The sequence below is a fragment of the Rattus rattus genome, chromosome 16, assembly GCF_011064425.1.
Source record: "Rattus rattus isolate New Zealand chromosome 16, Rrattus_CSIRO_v1, whole genome shotgun sequence".
Taxonomy (NCBI): Eukaryota; Metazoa; Chordata; class Mammalia; order Rodentia; family Muridae; genus Rattus; species Rattus rattus.
In genome coordinates this window covers 30,458,132-30,479,849 of record NC_046169.1, presented here as the reverse complement: position 1 = coordinate 30,479,849, position 21,718 = coordinate 30,458,132, and the positions used below count along the sequence as shown (strand labels likewise).

At 48.9% G+C, this 21,718-nt stretch overlaps 1 protein-coding gene across 1 annotated transcript in view; it reads left to right on the top strand.

Moving 5' to 3' along the window:
- Bcl7a (BAF chromatin remodeling complex subunit BCL7A) overlaps positions 1-6,686 on the top strand; it is a 32,626-nt gene extending 25,940 nt beyond the window's left edge. The window contains exons 5-6 of the mRNA XM_032886739.1: positions 1,552-1,673; positions 3,600-6,686. Coding sequence (XP_032742630.1) covers positions 1,552-1,673; positions 3,600-3,671 — 194 coding nt within the window. The 3' untranslated portion in view covers positions 3,672-6,686. The remainder of the gene's footprint in view (positions 1-1,551; positions 1,674-3,599) is intronic.
- The last annotated feature ends 15,032 nt before the right edge of the window (positions 6,687-21,718 follow it).

Sequence of the window (21,718 nt, the reverse complement as noted above, 5' to 3'; positions counted from 1 at the left end):
CCAACCCCATGGCAAGTACCTTTAATCCCAACACTCTGGAGGCAGAGACAGGTGGATCTCTGAGTTCAAAGACAGCCTGATCTATAGAGCAAGTTCCAGGCTAGTTAGGGCTACACAGAGGGGAGAAAAAAAAAAAAAGAAAAAACAGTCATATGTAAGTTCTTGAGGAAGGGCAAGAGGGAAAACTGAGGCCATACAAGTAACCCAAGCGATTAGTATCGTCAGATAAACGATTGCTTCGCATAATCCGGGTTGTAAGCTCTCGCGTGTAGAGGATTTGTAAAGATGTGCAGATGTCTGTGACATCACCGTTTAGAGAGATAAGAAGTCCGTAGGAACATGAGGGAGCAATCTAGAAAGGTAGAACAGAGTCCTTTAAAATGCTGACATCTTAGAGGTGTGAGGTATCAGTTAACCTGAGTATAGCTATGCTTTTTGTTTTCCTCTGTGGTTAGCCATTGCTCGAGTCACTTAGACTCATCCTTATTGTTAAGAGAAAAGTTGGGCCCAGGATATAGTTCATTTGATAGAGAACTCACCCAGGGCTGGCATGCCCGAAGCCATGGGTTTGAACCTCACCATCAAATAAACTGGCTTTGGCAGTGTGCACCTGCGGATCCCAGCACTCAGGAGGCAGAGTCCATAGGCCTCAAAGTTCAAGGTTATCCTCAGCTTCTAAAAGAGTCTGAGGCTGGCCTTGGATATTTGAGACCCGTCTTAAAAGAAAAAGGCAGGGGGCAGGGGGAGATGGCTCACCAGGTAAAGGTGCCTGCCAACTTGAGTTCAGTCACCAGAACTCACATGGTAGGAGAGAACTGAGTCCATCGTGTGGTCCTCTCACCTCCATATACGAACTGTTGCAAGCACATATACTAAATAAACAAATGGGAGTGTTGGTTTTTGGTTGTAAGACTGGAGAGGTTTCTCAACCGTTAAGAGCGTTGGCTGCCCTTGCAGAGGACCCACGTTTCGTTCCCAGCAAGCGCTCGGTGACTCAGAACCATCTGTAACTCCGTTTCCAGGAGATCAGACGCAGGCAACAGGCACACATGTGGTGCCCAGACATACATGCAAGCGCTACACCCGTCCACATAAAATAAAAATAAGAAACTCTTGGGAACGCTTGTTTTCCGCTCCCTCTGCTGTTAGGAGAATGCTGGTTCTCTTCAAAAGCCCAGTGAAGTCTCTGCGGCCATGACTTCCCCCGCTGGAGCCAGGTGGCAGCCATGATTGCTGTAGTGCTTGGTGCCCAGCAGAGGGCGCCAGACACTGGCAGCATTATGCGCATAGTAGCCCTCCCTCTTCCTCCTCCAGGCAGAGTAGGTACGCGTGGGAGGAGGGTCGGAGACCCACAGAACCCACTTGTGGCCTGGCTCCTTATAACTGTCTGGCTAGTTGATACATCGAAACTTCCCAAGCTTTAGTCCAATCGAGCTCTGGAAGCCCCCGGCCACAAAACTCCCCAGATCTGGGTATTTTTAGTACCTGGCCCATCTGCTGCAGCTTCTCATGTGTCTGAAAACAGCTTCTGTTGTCTTGCTTCTTGCTCAGATGCTTCTGACGAGCAAAACTCCCAGTCTTCGATGGAAAACTCGACGAACAGCTCAGAGAAAGCGGAACGGCAGCCATCTGCAGAGTCAGGGCTGGCGGCAGAAACATCGGCGATCTCTCAGGTACCTGCCGCCCCGCCTCAGTGGGTGGGGCTGGGGTTCTCCACGGTGCGTTGAGAGTCATGTTGCTTCCTGTTGGACAGTTAGAACGCTGTTGGTCCACTGAGCAGCAGCTCAGAGTTTAAGCCTACACCACCTGGGACCACGGTGATGGGAGGGACGTGTGGTCCTGCGTCATGAGTCCTCTGGCGTAGAGGATGTGGAGTCTGTCTTTCTAATCTCAGCTTGGTGATGGTGTGGCGTTTGGGCCCATCAGAACATCTCCTCATCCCAGTGAGCCCGCATCCTAAGGTTAAGAAAGACATGACCTCAGAAACCTAAAGGCCGGATTACTCTTTGGAATTTTGCATGCGATGGAGCCCCTTCTGTGTTGTAACCAAGTATCAACATCGTTCTTGTATTGTTCGGTGCAAACCCAAGGCCCAGGGGCAGGAGGCAGACACAATGGAATCTAGCCCAGGTTCAAATCCAGCTCCGGCACACCTATAATCTCATCTACTTAGAGAGTCGAGGTTGTAGGATCGCAAGTTCAAAGCCAGCCTGGGACACTTAATGAGAGAGCATCCTTATCTGGCTGGCTGGCCCTGTGTCCCTGCTGGACAGGTCTTTAGCCGTCTCTACCCTAACCATAATGAAGAGGTGCTAACTTAGAGGTGTGAGAAGGGCACTAGGCTTGGAGAGAAGGCTCAGATAGAACAGGATGTGTTGGAGGGAGCGGGTCACCTGGCCTCCCCAGCATTGGTAAGAGGGGCAAATATTAGAAGCCTTGTTTCAATCAGTGCTTTACAGTTTAAGGAGAAGGTTCAGGTTGGATGTTAGATGACACTTGTAGAGGACAGACTCTTAACAGGTACAGCAGGTAGATCTTGCTTATGGAGGGGAGGGGGTGTGGCTAGAAAGGGAACTGTAGGGTGCCGTCCAGGCACGGGCTTTATTTTATGCCAATGACCACTGTCTTCGGAGCACTGTCCGTGTGTCCATTCAACAAATGCTGAGTTTCTGCCCCCAGCCAGGTGCCTGGAGCCTGGGGGCTAACAGGTCACACAGGAGAGTAGTGCTGGGTGTGGGGGAAGCCACCGTGGAGGTGGGTCGCAGGACTAACTAAGCCTTATGCTTGGTAAGTCCACAGGTACAGACAGGAAGACTAGTCAGTCCCAGAGGAACTTGGTCCAGACTGAAGGCAATGGGACTCAAACACCGTAGGGAACAGCATGGGGGACAGTTCAGAGAAACAATGGGGTTTGGGCAGGTGGGGTTTTGTGTGCTTTCTGAAGCAGCGCGATTGAAGGTTCTCCGTGTGTCTGGAACCCCCTACCACACACCCCACATACCCATACACATATAATGTTCATGGGTTCAGTCAGAACTGCATGGCTTATGTGCCCAAGCCTCTCTCTCTCTCTCTCTCTCTCTCTCTCCTCTCCTCTCCCTCCTCTCTCCCTCCTCCCTCCCCCCCCTCTCCCTCCCCTCCTCTTTGTTCCTCTCCCCCCTCTCTTGTTCTCCCTCCCCCTCCCCCTCCCCTTTTCCCTCCCCTTCCCCCCTCACCCCTCCTCCTTTTCCCTCCCCTCCCCCCTCTCCCTCCCCCCTCCTCTTCCCCCTTCCTCTCCCCCTCCCCTCTCTCTCCCTCTCTCTCTTGTTCTCTCTCCCTCCCCTCCCCTTTCCTTCCCTCTCCCTCCCCTCCTTTTTCCCTTCCTCTCCCCCCCCTCTCTCTCCCTCTCTCTTGTTCTCTCCCTCCCCCCCTCCCCTTTCCCTCCCCCCCTCCTCACCCCTCCTCTTTCCCTCCCCTCCCCTCCTCCTCTTCCCCTTCCCTCCCCTCCCATCTCTCTCCACCCCCCGCCCCCACCCCCTCTTCCCTCTGAGCCAACCCGTGCCCCTGACCACGCCCCCTGCTTGTACCGACCCCAGTGGCTTCTCTTCTTTCCCCCAAAGGACTTGGAAGGAGTGCCACCGTCTAAAAAGATGAAGCTGGAAGCCTCTCAACAGAACTCTGAAGAGATATAGGCGCCTGATGGAACCCTCTGCTCCATGGTTCGTGGCAGGTACATCGGCAGGCTTAATTCTAGAACGCGGCCCAAGCGAGCCTCCTCTTGGGTGCGAGCAGAACTAACGTTTCAAGTTTACTTAAGTGCAAATCCAAGAAAAAATCTAGAGCGGCGGGCGGAACTTCGCAGACACTGACGGACGCTGCTGTGAAAACGAAAACACTTCGAACCTTCAAGTGACTGTCCTCGGGGGAGGTGGGTCTCGGCCGACAGCTCAGGAGTGTCTGCGCACCGTCTCGGAAGCCAAGATTACATTTGTGTTGCTGCTGTGTTCCCCGCCCCCACGTCTCTATTTAACGACATAAGCTATCCGAGGGTGGTACCAATCAGGAATTTGTTCTCCATAGGGGCTTCTGGCTCTCCAACCAGTTCCTTCTGCTTTCTTTTTTTGTGCCTTGTACCCTAGAGGTGACCTCTGGCATGCTTCCTGGTTTTTGCATCTATCCTGGCCAAGGGCCCACTCGGTTTGATTGGCTGCCCCCTTAACTGCCTCTCTCCTCCCTGCCCCGAGACTGCTTCAAAGCAAGCAGGGTAGAGCAGCAGGAGACCGGGCACCTCTCAGTGGCTCCTGCTTCAGATGAGCTTTGTTTGGGCACACCCTGAGCCCCAACTTCCAGGGCCCCTGGGGCTACAAGTTCGGCCCCATTTCCCAAGGGCTGGCCTCCTTGGTTCAGGACACGCCCACCTGCTGGAGCCACGGAGGCTAGGGGTCTGCAAGCCACAGTAGCCCAGATTAACATGCAAAGCCTTTAGAATTTTCCGGCACTTCCACCCTATCCCCCCCCCCACACTTTAGCCACCACTGGCACTGCTCTCTCCAGGTCCTCTGAAGACTGACCGTGAGCTTGTCTCCTTAGGATAGTAACAGGGCTGGGGAGGTTGGGAGCAGGCAGCCGGAATAGCTGGTGCTGAACCTCTCCCACAGGACAATGCTTGGATTTCAAATCCATGGAAACCTGCTGCCCTTCGTCCCCTGTCTCCTATCCCCCCCTCCCCTCCCCCGCCCTCCGCCTCCCAGAATCCCAGGCTGGATGCTCCTGGTATGTTCTGACTCTCAGAGGCCACAGGGAGATGGAGTCTCATTCCCAGTACGCGCTGTCGGTCTCCACTGGGGGTCGGACCTTAACGATTGGGCCTCAAAGGCCAGAAACCAGGCGAGGCGAGGCGAGGCGCGCACAGGAACCGGGAAGATTTGCACACCCCTCCCCCTCCCCCCCAGAAAGGAGCCACGGAGGAGCTCCCTTCCCCGATCTCCTTTGCACGGAGACAGCTCTCTCTCTCTCTCACTCGGTGGAGTGAGACACCACTTGGACGGACCACCCAGCTGTTGATTCCCGAGGCCTGGTTTGCTCTTAACTCCTTGACTGGACCCCTCAGACCTTAAATGCTTCCCCCCTATGCTTTCTGCACTGGAGTTCGAACTCCCTAGGAGTTGTACGTTGGGGGGGCCGGGGTGGGGTTTGTTTTTTCTTGTTTTGTTTGTTTTGTTTTTTGTTTTGTTCGCTAACTGGTGCATATTCAGGTTACCACCTTTTGACGTGTGGATCTTTCTCCAAACCACCGTGGGAAGTGTCTGCCAGGCTCCCTTTTCTAAGAGTTTCTGAGGGGACAGCTCCCATTTTCTTTGTCTGGTTTTAAGGGAGCTGTCTATTTCCTATACTTCAAGAAGAATCAAAATGTTCCTGAATTTTAAATACCTCATGCAAAAAAAATTATCTCCTGAAATAAGGGAAGAAGGAAAAAAAAAAGACTTTGAGAATCGTAATGTTGAAGTTAGCAATGCTAAAACGTTTCTGTCTTAAAAAAAAAAATTTCTTGTACTTAGCGATTTTGCCCCTCAGGCAGTCCGTTCTGTCGAGAACTGTGTATGCTCTTCGTCGTGGCCGGAAAGAAACCAGATGCACGACCTCCGACGTATCTCAAGGTCAAGGCAGCTTTACCTCCAGATGTAGGGCGACATTTTTCTTTCGCAGCAGAACTCCATTTTGGTGAAAGATGAATTCGGATATTTATTTCTTTTTTTTTTTTTTTTCCTGGGAAACAAGAGGTTACAATGTAAACAGCTGAGGGAGAACCCAACTGGGGCATCCACGGAGCTAGCAAGGCGGCCAGGGCCGCCCGTACCTCTTCGACCCTCTGCAGCCTCTGGACAGTCAGGAGGAGTCGACGCAGTTGAGAGGGAAGACGACAGTGAGATCCACGGTACCGAGGCTGTCATTAGTTTTTCTCTGAAGTGCCTGAAGGTAGGAATGGGCCGTTGACGGGGACCATTCGGATGCCCCCCACCCCGACGGCCACGCCAGGCAAAGAGCCAGCAGCCCTTGCACTCCGCGCTGGCCGAGAAAGCCTTCCACGAGGAGCGGTCAGACTGCAAAATCCAATGTGCTTCCTTCCCCGCCACGGTCCTCCGGAGCCGATGGTCCCCATCCCTGAACCCCTAGCCCTCAACCCCACCACAGAATCTAAGATCTTTCATCTGGCTGCGCCAGGGGCAGGGGATCCTAAGCAAATGCCTTCCGTGGACATCAGGCCCCATGGCCTAAAGGGCTCCCAGGGCAAACTTCCCCCCCCAAAACCTGAAGGTGGGGGAATGGCGGCTACACATTCCACAAAGTGCTACACTTGCACCCACAACCCGGAAGGCTATGAAGCGATCCTTAGAGGGTGGTGACTGCCCATCGTCAGACGGTGTCGTGGCTTGGAATGTTATTATTGCCGAGGACCTGGTTAGAGGTATAAAGACCTTTTTTTTCACTGTTACCTAATCTTTTTTTTCTCCCCCCTCTTACAATATTTTTTTTTTGGTGTGTTGTACAGCAGTATAATTTTTCACTTATTTATTCCATCGGTAGATATTGTTTGTACAATGTACAATGGTTTTCATTTCAGAAAATAAAAAAAAAAGTTCTGATCATAAGTTTGGCGGCTTAGCCCATTGTAATAAGGAATAAAAATCAGGTGGATAATGAAGTTCTCTCTGGCTGTTCAGGCTTCTTTTGTGAGTCCTGTGAGTTCCTTGTGGGAGGCTCTACCAATGACCAGAGAGCTATGCCAGCTGCTGTTATTGGCTGGAGAGATGGCTCAGTGGTTAGAGCACTGGCTGCTCTTCCAGAGGTCCTGAGTTCAAATCCCAGCAACCACATGGTGGCTCACAGCCATCTGGAATGGGATCTGATGCTGTCTTCTGGCCTGCAGGCGTACATACAGGCAGAACGCTGTATACATAATAAGTAAATAAATCTTTTTTTAAAAGAAATGGTGGTGAGGGGTTGAGGATTTAGCTCAGCGGTAGAGCGCTTGCCTAACAAGCTCAAGGCCCTGGGTTCGGTCTCCAGCTCGAAAAAAAAAAAAAAAAAAAAAAAAAAGAAAGAAAGAAATGGTGGGGCTGAGTGGTTCTCAACCTTCCTTATGCTGAGATCTTTTTTTTTTTTTTTTTTTGGTTCTCTTTTTCGGAGCTGGGGACTGAACCCAGGGCCTTGTGCTTCCTAGGCAAGCGCTCTACCGCTGAGCTAAATCCCCAACCCCATGCTGAGATCTTTTAATACAGTTCCTAAAGTTGTGACCCCCCCCACCATAAAATTGTTCTCATTGCTACTTCATAACTGTAATTTTTGCTACTGTTACGAATTGTAATGTAAATAACTTGTGTTTTCCCAAGGTCTTAGGTGACCCCTGCGAAAAGGTCATTTGTCATCCCAGGGGTCATGACCCACAAGTTGAGAACCATTGGCTTAGAGGGTAAAGGCCTTCATTACCATCCTGCTCTGGTAAGCTGAGTTGATTCTCTGCCTCGTGGAAGGAGAGACCTGACTGACCCAAGCTGTCCTCTGACAGTCACCCCACCCACCCACCCACCCACCGTGGCACATGCATGTCTGCACATGCATGTCTGCACATGTATGTCTGCACATGTGCACACAAAATAAAATTAAACGGCTGTAAATGGAGCTTGGTGGGTAGAGGGTCTGAAGCCCTGGGGCTGATTTGCAGAATCACATCGACTGCCCTGTGGTAGAACTGCTAGAGGCAGGAGGGTCAGAGTTCAAGGTTCATCCTCAGCCAACCCCCTTAGTTTTTTTTATACAAGGGTTCACTTTCCATTCTCCCTGTCACTACCACAAGGGTGTTGAGGGTAAATCCTGGTTCTGCCGGTTGAACTTTGGTTTGTTGTATATTGGAATGCTCAATTCTGTTCTGGAAGGGAATCCTCTTGTTTACAAGCTTTTGTTGCAGGAACCTTGATTTAAAGTGATGGATTAAATACAATTGGCTCTAGCCAACTACTGGGGCATTAGAGGTGGGTGGATTTTGAGTTACCTGGTTGGGAGTGGAGAAGAGAGAAAAAAACGAGAGACCAAAAGGGAGGGGGGCGATTGAGAGGAGGAAGCTGCCCAGGAGGGGAGATGGACCTTGAGCACGTGGCCAGGAGAAACTGCAAGTATATCTGGGGTACACCGCTGGGCAGGTAGCCAAGCCGGAGGTAGCCAGGCCGGCAGTTAAAAGAGTGGATCAGGTAACCCCACTCATGATCAAAGCCAAATAAAATAAACATAGTCTGAGTCTCATTTATTTGGAAGCAAATGGGGATAATCTTAAATCGCCTGTACTACACCAAGGTGCCCCAAGCCTGAATTATTTCGTTTTTATTTTTGCTGCATACTTTTTTTTGGGGGGGGGGGCTGAGGACCGAACCCAGGGCCTTGTGCTTGCTAGGCAAGTGCTCTACCACCAAGCTAAACCCCCAACCCCTCGTTTTTATTTTTAATCAGGGTCTTGCTGTGTAACTTACTGGCTTAAGACTTGCGATCCTGGGGTTGGGGATTTAGCTCAGTGGTAGAGCTTGCCTAGGGAAGCGACCCTGGGTCGATCCCCAGCTCCCAAAAAAGAACCAAAAAAAAAAAAAAAAAAAAGACTTCCTGATCCTCCTGTCGCAGCCTCTGAAGTGTCGGGGTTGTAGGGGATACATAGATATGTACCACCATGCTTGGCTCAAAAAGAAAAACGAAGTCGCCCCCTCCCTTCAGATCTGTCCCCTCGTGGGTGTCACTTCGGTATTCTCCACTGCAGGAGGCTCTGGTGGAGGGACTCTGGTGGACTTGTTTGTGTTACAGCCTTTTCCTTTTAGTAGGGCAGCTACTCACCAGCGGTCAGGCCCAAACCAGCACCATCTGCCTTGTTCCCTGCCTGTGCAATCTCACTTTTTGCAGCTGGAACTTGGCTGTGGTCCCAGGGGGTGAGCTTACGGAAGTTTGTCCAAGAGGTCTGGGAAGACGAACATCTTCTCGTATTTGCTTCTCCTTCCCACCCCCCTTCATTGTGTACCCCGGGGTGGTTTTTTACCAGAATTGGTTGCTCAGTTAAATCAACTCCTGCTAGGAAAAGTTCAGCTGTGGAAAACACAAGTCACGGGGACCTTGTTTACTTAGCAGGGTTTTAAAAAAAAGAAAGGAAAAAGAATCCACTGTCTCAGCCAGTGTACAAGGCTGGATTGCTTTCCCTGGATCCACACTAGTGGCTCCCAGGCTCGCGTGAGAATCTTGTCCATTCTCCTGCTCACCTCTCTAGTCCCCAGTTCATTCTCTCCTCTCTCTCTCTCTCTCTCTCTCTCTCTCTCTCTCTCTCTCTCTCTCTCTCTCTCTCTCTCAGATTTATTTTTATGTTGCTACACTGTAGCTGTCTTCAGACACACCAGAAGAGGGCACCAGATCCCATTACAGATGGTTGTGAGCCACCATGTGGTTGCTGGGATTTGAACTCAGGACCTCTGGAAGAGCAGCCAGTGCTCTTAACCACTGAGCCATCTCTCCAGCCCCCCAGTTGTCTCTTGACTATGTGGAGCTGCTTTCTTTGATGTCTCCCTTCATGACGGGTAACCCACGCACAGAGCAGGCATTTGTTGAGCGCTACCTCTAAGAAAGGCCCTGGGTACCTGTGATTCACTAGGCAGAAAAGTGAGCCAAAGCCCTAAGCAAGATGCCCAGTCTGGGTCAAGGGGATGTGTGTGTTCTGAAGGCTGGGGTCAGTGTAGCTCCAAGCCGTGGAGGAACCCCAGGCAGGGAGCTGAGACACCCACTTTCCCAGGTTGACTGGAAGGAGTAGCTGGTAGTTTCTGAGCCAAGACTGGGTCGGCTTGACTAGAGACAATGTTGCCAGTGAACAGAAAAAGGCTGCACCGGAGGGGAAGGCAGGGCAGAAGGAAACCAGGACATTGGGCCAAGCATTGTTAAGTACTCCCAGGTGAACTGAGACAATAAATACTGCAGCCAACCAATAGCAGGGCGGAGTCAGCGGGCTGCCGAAGGCAGACAAAAAATAAAAGCTCAAGTCCTTGGGAAAGCGGCATTATCACCGAGGTCAGTGCTAGGGTTGAGGATAGATGGTAGATCATAGTTTTAACTTCAAGACTCACAGTAGGCTGTTTAAGCCAGTTGCATTTCCCTATGCCTCCACCAGGCGGTGCTCTTCACTGTTTCTGATTGTTAGTCTGGGCTGTCCAGCGGAGGTGATCGCTAGACTACAACCGTTGGTTCAGGGATGGAATGCATGACCTAAAGAGGTGTAATGAGAATCAGCTCTGGGAATTTCATGGGCACTGGTTTTGTTGGTGGTGGTGGCGGCGGTGGCAGTGGTGTGTGTGTTTGCATGCCTGAGCGCACACGAGCAAGTACACTGTAGCTGTCTTTAGACACACCAGAAGAGGGCATTGGATCCCATCACAGATAGTGGTTGTGAGCCACCATGTGGTTGCTGGGAATGGAACTCAGGACCTCTGGAAGAGCGGTCAGTGCTCTTAACCGCTGAGCCATCTCTCCAGCCCCACGCTGGTTTAAAGATGGCGTTTGGTACCTATGTCCAGGTTGTTGAACATGACTGAAGTCGACAAAGTGTTGAGAGCCGGGGAGGATATATTTCGTGTTAGGGAAGCAGCCCCCAGTTATCTCTCTCCAACCTGTTGGTCCTGTGAACCAATATATGCCCTGGAAGGGCTAGGCCAGTTTGTAGGAATCTTTCCCCAGGTAAGACCTCAGCCTATGTCCCAGGGCTCAGAGTATCTGTTTGATGACTCCGGTCTTGACAGAGCCCTCCAACTCTTGAGTTCTCTTTGCTAATTATACAGCCCAAGACAGTGTAGGAAACATGCCCCAGTTCCAAATCATCCCCGTTTGGAGCCGTGTAGCAACGGATTTTGAAATTTCAAAGCCGAGAACAAGAAGATACCCAGAACGACATGGACCTAATTTGAACGGTTCCTACGGCCTTTTCCTGAGTCTTCAGCTCTTTCCTGCCACGTGATCACCCTCAGGCGAGTCTCTTGCATTTTCTCATTAGTAAAACAGGGAGATTAATAGAGCCTGCTGCTAATTGTAAGAAATTACATTTTATTTATAGAGGGGGTGTCACGGGGTTGAGAGGGTGCGCATGCCACGGCAGGCATGGAGGGCAGTTTGCAGGATGGTTGACATCGGACTTGCCCAACCAGTGTGCTCCACCCAATGCACAGCCTGAATGGTCCTTGTGGAATAAGTGGAGCTTCCAGGACCCAGTCAGAAAAGAAGCGATTCTAAGGCTGAGGAAAAAAAGCACAAAGACAGGACTTCAGGTCAGATAGCACATCCCAGCCCTAAGCAGGGGGCTCGGGAATGCAAACTCTGAAAGGGCTCTGTGGATCAGCCGACTGGAGACCCATTCTTCCAGGCCCTCAGGCTTTCCTCGTCCGCTCACTACAAGGGCCTTCAGGAGGCAAGGTGAGACACCGATGCCAGCCCTTGGGTGCTGTGTCTCTCTGGGATACCCCTGGGATACTGGTACCCATGGATGCAAATTTGGCTCGAGGTCACGGCCTTTCTCTCTCTAGACCTGGAAGGAAATAACAATCTGCTCTGTAGCAGGGAGCCTCTAGAGGTTTTCCCTCAGTTCTCCCTCAGGACTCTCTCGGCGGTGAACTCATCTGACCTCTTTGTAACCTTGAATGATAGTTGAGGACAGAGTCAGCTGCTCCGCTCTACAACAAGGGAAACTGAGGCCAGGGACGTAACTGGCGAGGCTCTATAGGGGCTCAGGGAGGCAACCTAACCTTTCATCTACTAGATATGAGCTAGCAAACCCAGCCCGCCCTCCTGCTTTTGTAAACGAAGTTTTTATTATGCCATAACCATAGGCGTTCACTTACGTACGGTCCCTGCCTGCTCTCGCCATATAGTCTTAGAGCTTAGTCATTGCAGACGAAGACTCCTGACTTCCAATGCTGAAAATAACCTCTGGCACTTTACAAGGTTTGCTCTAAGCCTTGGACAGAACCACGTTTTTCTTATTGGAAGAACGGTAACATTCAGGCTGAGAGTAGCAGGATGTGTCTGTAAGCCCAGCAGTGGGAGAAAGCTGAGGCAGGGGGATCAGGAATTTGTAGTCATCTTGGCTACACTGAACGCTGGAGAGCAGCCTGGCCTATAGGAGATCTTGTCTCAAGAAAAACAAGAACTTCCTGCTTCCTGTGAACCCTTAGGCTGAGCTTTGCAGCCGTTGTCAGTCTCTGGTTGTACAGAGGGTTTCATTTTTATGTCATTCTCTTACCCTGCTGATCTATCTGTCACCTGGTTTGCAGCCTGGCTCGGGGCTGGGGGTCAACGTGAGATGAGTACCCACAGTGGACAGCCTACAACCTCAGCCAAGTGAATTCTTCCCTGATAAGCCTGCCCCAAACCAGTGACCAGGATTTGAGTTCCCTTCTGCTCTAACTTACTGTGTGGTCAGGGTTCATGAACCCCAGTCAACGACCTGCATTAGAAATTCAATCTCGTATGACCTGGTGCAGGCCCCACCTCAGTACCTGCTACTCTCAAAGAACAGAGGTAAATAGGCGACGTGAATCTGAAAGGCCAATAGGACAGAAGTGCTCAGTGTCACTGAACTTGACTGTGTGGGACAGCCTTACTCTTTAACTATAAGAGTTAAGTTTAAATTTAAGTTTAAATGGTCATGTATTTATGAACAGTTGAATGGGATCAGGACTTCTCAAGATTTTGTATTTGTAATGAAGACACTTTTTTAAAAGATTTATTTATTTATTATATATGAGTACATTGTAGCTGTCTTCAGACACACCAGAAGAGGACATCAGACTTCATTACAGATGGTTGTGAGTCACCATGTGGTTGCTAGGATTTGAACTCAGGACCTCTGGATAAGCAGTCAGTGCTCTTAACCACTGAGCCATCTTTCCAGGCCACAAAGACACTTTTAGATAAAGTTTTACAGTTTGTATAAGAAGTAAACAGAACAATACTCTCATTAGATTGTATGCTTGAGATTGGTACACGGCCGAGTGTGGAGGCATACTGCTGTTATCAGCACTGAGGTAACTGAGGTAGAAGGCTTCTTAATCATTCAAGCCTGGGACTGCAGAGATAACTCAATGGTTAAGAGCACTGGTTGCTGGAGGAGTTAGAGAAAGGACTGAAGTAGCTGAAGGGGTTTGCAACCCCACAGGAAGAACAACAATATCAACCAACCAGAGCTCCCAGGGACTAAACCACCAACCAAAGAGTATACCTGGAGGGACCCATGGCTCCTGCTAGATATGTAGCAGAGGATCGCATTGTCTGATATCAATAGGAGGAGAGGCCCTGTGAAGGCTCGATGTCCCAGTGTAGGAGAATGCCAGGGTGTTGAGGTGGGAGTGGGTGGGTGGGAGAGGGAGCATCCTCATAGAAGCAGGGGGAGAAGGGATGGGAGAGGGGGGAACTGGGAAAGGGGACAACATTTGAAATATAAATACATAAACTATCCAATGTAAAGAAAAAAGAGAGGGTACTGGGAGGAGAGGAAGGGCTGATACTGGGCTATAAAATGAATAAGTAAATTTAATAATAAAATATATATATATATATATATATATATATATATATATATATATATATATATATATATATGAGCAGTGGCTGTTCTGGAAGATCCAAATTCAATTCCCAACACCCACGTGGCAACTCATCCCAATTCCAGGGGATCAGACACCCTTATATCAATGCACGTAAAGTTAAATAAATAAAAATCTAGAGCAGCCAGGGCTACACAGAGAAAGCCTGTTTTGAAAAACAAACAAGAAGACAGAGGAGAAGAGAGACAGAGAGAAAACTTTTGTATAATACAGTATAATTGTAGTTGCTCAATAAATGTTGGTCGTTTTATTTGTTTGTTTTTTTTTAAGAATTATTTATTATATATAAGTGCACTGTAGCTGTCTGCAGATAACAGAAGAGGGCATCAGATCTCATTACAGATGGTTGTGAGCCACCACATGGTTGCTGGGATTTGAACTCAGGACCTCTGGAAGAACAGTCAGTGCTCTTAACCACTGAGCCATCTTTCCAGCCCCAATGTTGGTCATTTTATGATCGTTAAAATTTTGGTCTTGGGGTTGGGGATTTGGCTCAGTGGTAGAGCGCTTGCCTAACAAGCGCAAGGCCCTGGGTTCGGTCCCCAGCTCCGGAAAAAAAAAAAAAAAAAATTTTTGTTTTAATCAAATTATTTTTCAAACAGTCCGAGGGCTGGAGAAAGGACTCGGTTTAGAGCGTTTGATACTCTTGCAGAGTTCAATTCCCGGCACCCTCATGGTATCTCACAAGCAATTATTCCTTCAGTTCTGGGGGATTTAACGCTCTCTTCAGAAGTCAGGCAAACAGGACGCAAACACATACATGCAGATGTAATCCTCACATCTATGGTTAAAAAGAAAACGTTCCCAGCTCCGAAAAAAAGAACCAAAAAAAAAAAAAAAAGAAAGAAAACGTTCAAGCCCAGCCTAGATTACAAAGCCAGACCCTCTCTCAAGGCCGGCCGATGGTGGTGGACACCTTTGGTCCCAGCACGTGGGAGGCAGAGACAGGCAGATCTCTTGAGTTAGACGGCAACCAGGTCTACAGAGTGGGTTCTAGGACAACCGAGGCTACACAGAGAAACTGTCTCGGGAAACGAAAAAACAAACCAAAAGGTCCTAATCTCAGAAATGAGAGAGAGAAGGTGTGGGAGAGAAACCCTCAATCCAGCCCATCGGAGATGAAGGCAGAACAATCAGGAGTTCAAAGTCATCTTCAGCCACATAGCAAGCTGGTGGTCAGCCTTAGATACATAAAACCCTGTCTTTTGTCAAAAGGGAAAACAATATGCCTATGAGTGTTTTGCTTGGCCCTACATCCGTGCATTATGTATATGCTCGGTGGATGCAAAAGCCAGAAGAGGGCTTAGATGCCCTGGGGCTGGAATTACAAGCTGTTGTTAGCTGCATTGTGGGTTCTGCAAACAGAACGATCCCAGGTTCTCTAGAAGAGAGACAAGTCCTCTTAAACATCCCTGAATATACCTTTTTTGATAAAACTAGAAAGAAATAAACTAGTCCAAACCCATAGTTATTTATTTCTTCACCCACCTATACTTCCATTTCCCTGTCTGTGAGACTGGAGTGACGTTTGTTCTCGCCCCCACCCCCCCACCCCCCACCCCTCAAAGTTTTGTGTGGGGACACACAAAAGGCGGACATGGTAAGCTATGTAAATGGCTGAGGGTGTCCTGCCACAGCTTCCTCTGTGCCCTCCTAGGATGAGGTGCGTGTTTGCAAAGGTATCAGTGTCTCTCTGGCCAGAGGTGACAACCGAAGCGGAGGGGGATCCTGTTTGGCTTAGCGTATCCGACCTGCCGCTGGCCTGGGCTGCGCAGCCACGCGCAGCGGATGCACCGGCCCTGAACTCTTTTCTCCGAGTAGTCCCCAGAGGCGACGGCTGCCTTTCAGTTTCTCCACTTGTTTATTTTCGAAGGGACGTTGCCAGACCACAAGGCCACCCCTGCCCTTTCATGGTGTGCTACGGAGATTTCAGGAAGAGGGAGAAGAAGTCAAGACCTAGAAGCCAGTCCTCCTGCCAGCAAAGGACGGCAAGAAGCCCCAGCTGTTAGGTTGCAGGGGCGCATCCGGCCGGCGGCTCAACTGCAAAGAGGGACCAGAAAAATGCCCTGAAAACCCGGAACCTGGAGAATGCTGTTAGTGCTGATGGTGATTACGAACATCCACTAAGCGGCGCTGAAATAATCGGACGTCCGTGTGCAAAAATAATGACCCTGTACTTGGTACCTATCGCAAAGTAAGCCAGAAGTAACCCACAGAAGATGGCTCGGTGGTTAAGAGCATAGACTGGGGCTGGAGAGATGGCTCAGTGGTTAAGAGCACTGACTGCTCTTCCAGAGGTCCTGAGTTCAAGTCCCAGCAACCACATGGTGGCTCATAACCATCTGTAATGGGATCTGATGCCCTCTTCTGGTGTGTCTGAGGACAGTGATAGTGTACTTATAATAAATAAATTTAAAAAAAAAAGAGCATATACTGGCTGGGCATAGTGGCTCATACTTTTAATCCCAGCCCTTGGAAGGCAAAAACAGGTGGAACTCTGGGAGTTTACGACCACTCATAGAAATTTCCAGAGAAGTCAGGGCTAAATAGTAGTGAGACCATATTTTAAAACAACATCCAGGTCTTGGTAGCTCTCACTGTAATCCCAGATATCAGGAGGCAGAGGCAGGTGGCTCTCTCTGAATTTGAGGCCAACCTGGTCTACAGAGTGAGTTCCAGAACGGACAAAGAAACCCTATCTGGAAAACAAACAAACAAAAAATAAAAATAGAAAAAAGGGGGAGGGGCTGGAGCGACAGCTCAGAGATGATTAAGGGCACGAGAGGTGTTGGCATTTAGTCTAGGCTCCGCCCCACAGTTACCTGGCAACAGTCAGGTGTGCCTGACTCACTTTAAAAAGGGCTGCTTGCCCTTCCCACCTCCTCTCTTGCTGTTTTGCTCTCGCTCTGTCCTCTTGCTCCTGCTCCCCCTCTCTTCCCATTTCCCTCTCCCCTCTCTCCACGTGCTCAGGCCGGCCTCTACTCTTCTGTCTCTCTCCGTCTGTCTCTGTCTCTGTCTCTGTGTGTGTGTCTCTCTCTCTCTGCCTTTCTCTGTCTCTACTCCCCCCACTCCCCTCCTCATGCCCTAAGTAAACTCTATTCTATATTATATGTCATGTGACTGGTTGCCTCAGTATGGACTTGCAAAGGCACCCCCTTCCCCCCACCTGACTGCACATCCACCAACTTATTCCTTCTCTCCTTAGATCTTTTTATAAAACAGGATGCTCTTACAGAGGACCTGGACCTTCCAGCACCCACATGGTAACTCACAAACTTCTTGTAACTCCAGTTACAGATCCAACGCTTCCTTCTGGCCTTTACTGACATCTGTACTCGTGGGCACATCCCCACACACAGACAACACAAATAAGTAAATCTTGTTTAAAAAGGAAGAAAGGAAGGATGGAAGGAAGGTTGCTCAAGATGACTCTGTGAGTAAAGACATGTGTAGCCAAGCTTGAGAGGCCGAGTTCAGTCCCCAGACCCAAATTATTGGAAGGAGAGATCTGACTCCTATAAATTGTATTTGATCTCACGCACATGTCTGGGCACTCACATACCCACAAATACATGAATAATGTTGAGAGAGAGAGAGACAGAGACAGAGACAGAGACGGAGAGAGAGAAGAGGTGAATTTTCCAATGCCAGACCCAGTGTCCAAATTCCCAGGAGAAGGCGGTCAACCTTCTCCCATGCTGCCAAGTAGTCTTTGGGATTGGAGACACCAGGGAGAGAAGAGAGGAAGAGAGTAGGAAGGGGGTGTGACAGTCTTCATTGTCAACCTGGCTACGTTTGGAATCTTCTAGGAGCACACACCTCTGGATGTCTGTGAGAGAAAAGTTGAGAGAAGTTTAACTGAGCAGGAGAGACGAATGTGGATGGCACCATCTCATAGGCTGACAACCCAGACTGGATAAGAGAAAAAGGAGACAAACCACGTATTCCTTGCTGTTTCCTGACTTCAGAGCCAATGTCCCAGCCTCCTTCATGCTCCCACCGACACTCCTTCCTGTCTGATGGACTGTATCCCTTCAAACCCTGAGCCCAAATGAACTTTCCCTTCCTTTTGCAGTTGTTGAGACATAACCTCATGTAATTTGGAACACCCAATGTTGCCAAGAATGGCTTTGAGTTTCTAATCCTCCTGTCACAATGCCAGGCTTAGGGTCTCTGTAGACCAAGTTGACTTGGAAGTATGTCGTGTTGCCCGTGCTGACCACAAACACCTGGTGATTCTTAACCTCCTGAGTACAAGGCTATGCAAACGTTGGCATGTGCGTCTGTACGTATGTATGTATTCTAGGCATTGAACCTAGGAGTTTGTCAGGGAAGTGCTCTCTACCAAGGAACCACATCCCCACACCCTCTTTCATTGTCAAGTGAAGTGAATTAGCTGTACATGGTGCACAGGGGCCTGGAGGATCTCTGTGAGTTTGAGGCAAGTTTGAAGACACACTGGGTCAAGAGTGAGTTCCAGGCAAGCTTGGGCTGCATAGAAGAGACCAAGTGTGTGGCACATGACTTTAATCCCAATGCTCAGAAGGCAGAAGCAAGTGGGTTTCTGTGGGGTTAATAGCATCTGGGTTTACAGAGTGAATTCTGGGCCAGCCAGGGATAATAGTTAGACCCTGTCTGAAAACAAAGAAAGAAAGATAAAATGAAGTTGTACCACATCACTCTTGTATAAACTGAGGACATGACCATCCTGTGTTATGGTTAAGGGGAAGATTTTTTTATTGTAGATATGAGAGAGAAAGTAGACATATATATTTGTACACACATACACACACACATACATATGGAGAGAGAGAGAGAGAAGGAGGAGGAGGAGGAGGAAGAGGAAGAGGAGGAGGAGGAGGGAGACAGACAGTATAACAGGTGTATAAGGAGAACGAGTAACTGTGGGGAAGGAGGCCTATGAGCCCCTGGCTGGGGAAGTTTGGAGGAGAAGGAGGGAAGGGCTAAGAGGCTAGCTTGGACTTGGATGTGTGTAACAGGTTCTTGTAATACTGGGGAGCCCAGAAGTCCGTGTGTGCTTTGGTGTGCTAGCAAGAACTATAGATAGCCACTTGTCCTTTCCTCCTTTTGGTATGTGGGGAAATGTCATTCCCTTTGGACTTGACAATATTAAATCTAGAAAGCTCGTGCAAAAGGATACAAGGCAATACCTATAAATCCCAGCACTCAGGAGTTGGCAGCGGGAGGATCAGAAGTCTAAGAACAGCCTCTTGTAAAAGTAACTTTTATTCACCTGATGTAATCATCCTCTCTGAGGCTTACAGCCTCCCCCTGCTAACCTAGGCCTAGTCCTGGAACCTTATAGCCTCCGTACAGTTTTATCTAGGCCTAGAATGTTTTCAACCTCTGAGACTTACTGCTGAATGAACTCACCCTTTCTAGCTCTTTCTGAGCAATGGCTGGCTGACTCAACTGAGTTGTTCTGGCGCCAGCTCCTCTCCAAGCTGACTGACTCAATCTGGCTTCTCCACTGGCCTCTTACTTTTTGCTTTGTTTGGCCTCAAACTCTGGCAATCTGTTTTAATCTTCTGGTTCCTCCTCATTCTCTGGTTCGTTCTGTCTTCACCTGTGTTTAGCTTTTTCTCTCTTCAACCTGTTTCTGTAAAAAACTCTCCCAGTAAAACTGCCTTCTCCTCTTTTTTTTTTTTTTTTTCCTACACAACTCTCTTAAGTAGCTTCCCTTTCCCCTCTCTTCTCATCAGAGCTGGGCAAATCCTATCCTCTCAAATCTTTCTCTGATTTATCACTTCATCTGTCATTCAATTAGACATCACTTTCAAACATGGTTGCTTCCTTCTACAAACTAACTTTACCTTCGTTTTGGGGGATTGAAGGTGTGTACTAAGGACACATCACACTAGAAATAGATTTTTCCAGTAAACAACACAATCTTGGGGTTCACAGTCTGAACAAATATCCTGCAACAGCCTCTATTAACTTGAGACTTGCCCCCTCCCTTTTAGAAAAGATTTATTTTATTTTATATGTTTGAATGTTTTATTTGTACACATGTCTGTGCACCAGATCTGTGTCTGGTACCTGTGGAGTTCAGGAGAGGGGATTAGATCCCTGGAACTGTTTCAGACAGTTGCAAACCACAATCTGGGAATTGAACCAGATCCTCTAGAAGAGGAGCCAATGCTCTTAACCACGGAACCATCTCTTCAGCCCCAAAACCCTGTCTTGAGAAAACAAAACAAGGGCCTGGAGAAATGGCTCAGCAGTTAAGAGAGCATGCAGCTTGTGATACCTAATCCTGGTTGTCATCTCTAAGCACTTAGAAAGAGAGTCTCAGCGGAGGAATCTGGGCATGTCCGTGGGGGCATTTTCTTGGTTGTTAATTGATAATAGGATGGTCCAGCCCACTGTGGGCGGTACCATCCCTAGGCAGGTGGACCTGAGCTTACTAAGAAAGGTAGTTAGCTGAGTAAGCCAGGGGAAGTAAGCAGCTTTTCTTGTGTTACCTCTGCTTCAGCTCCTGCCTTTCTGCTTCATGCCTTAGTTTCCCTTGCCTATGGACCTGAAAGCCAAATTAACCCTTTCCTCCCCAAACTGCTTTTCATCAGTGCTTTATCACGGGAACAGAAACCTAACTCAAACAGAAGTTGGTGCTGAGAACACGGAGTATTGTTGTAATGGACCTGACCGTGTGACTTTTTTATGCCTTGAAGTATTTTGTGAGAGGAAGGTAAGGGAATTTTGGAGCTTTGGGGTGGAAAAGCCATTGGGTGCTCAGAGCTTAGTGAGGTTTTGTGGGAAGTTGGAAAATAGCGCGGAAGGAAATGGGGACAATGGAGGCCTGGTTCATGAAGTTTCAGAGGGAAGCAGGATACTCCAGTACTGTTCATGCGATTTTTTTTTTAATCTTAAAGATTTATTTATTTATAAAATACACTGTAGCTGTCTTCAGACACAACAGAAGAGGGCATCAGATCTCATGACAGATGGTGGTGAACCACCATGTGGTTGCTGGGAATTGAACTCAGGACCTCTGGAAGAGCAGTCAGTGCTCTTAACCACTGAGCCATCTCTCCAGCCCTATATTTATTTATTTATTTATTTATTTATTTATTTATTTATTTATTTAGAATCTATGAAGTGGGGAAGGGGGCAGCAATGAGGATGTAAAGGGAATAAAAAAGAACCTATGAAAATGAAATTGTGGTTTTACTGGAACAATGGATACTGGTGTGCTAAGGCTGTAATTAGAGACCAGCCTCCTGGCGGCGAAATCTGGAAAGTTATTTCTTCAGGCTCAGAATACAGAACACAGAAGCTGCGGTCCAGATGAGACCAAGGCTGCATCTCAAGCCGGCAGCTGAACTCGGTAGTGGGTAAGAGTCTCCCAAATGACAAAGGCTTGGGCAACATGAAAGCTGCAAATTCGAAGGGGTCATGGAGGGCCTCTGAGACTTGGCACCCTGTGGCACGGTTGGAACCGGAAGAGGCCAGAAGAGGCCGTTGGTGAAGGTGAAGCCCCTGTTTTAGTGGAGACGTGGAGATAGTGGAGACGTCAGCGCTGTGGGATCACTACCGAAGACTGTGGCGGATGTGGCACATTTATAAGCTGACAACCTGACCGCTCCACGGTGTGGCTGAGGGGAAGGTTTTTATTGTAGACATTAGGGAGAAAACAGAGGCATCTGGAAGAGGCCAGAGCGGAGAAAGTAGTAGATTGAGCATGCCTAGCGGACTGGACCGGGTCATTTGAGAAGGAGGGGCAGAACAGAGAGCCAGGGGAGACAGAGAGGGAGATGGAAAGATGGAAGACGATAAATGTGTGTGGGGGGAGTAAGGGAGAGAGAGAGAGAGAGAGAGAGAGAGAGAGAGAGAGAGAGAGAGAGAGAGAGAGAGAGAGAGAAAAAGCCAAAATGGTAGGGTAATACAGAACATGAGCCGCTAGGAGCAGGGAAGCCTGTGAGCTGGGGGTGGGAATTGCTGTGCACACCGTGGGGACTGTGAAATATGTCACAGGTACTTGTGCTAGTGCAGGAGTCTGGAGGCCGGCGTGGGCCGCCGCTGTGCTAATACACGCCACAGGTAGTCATTTG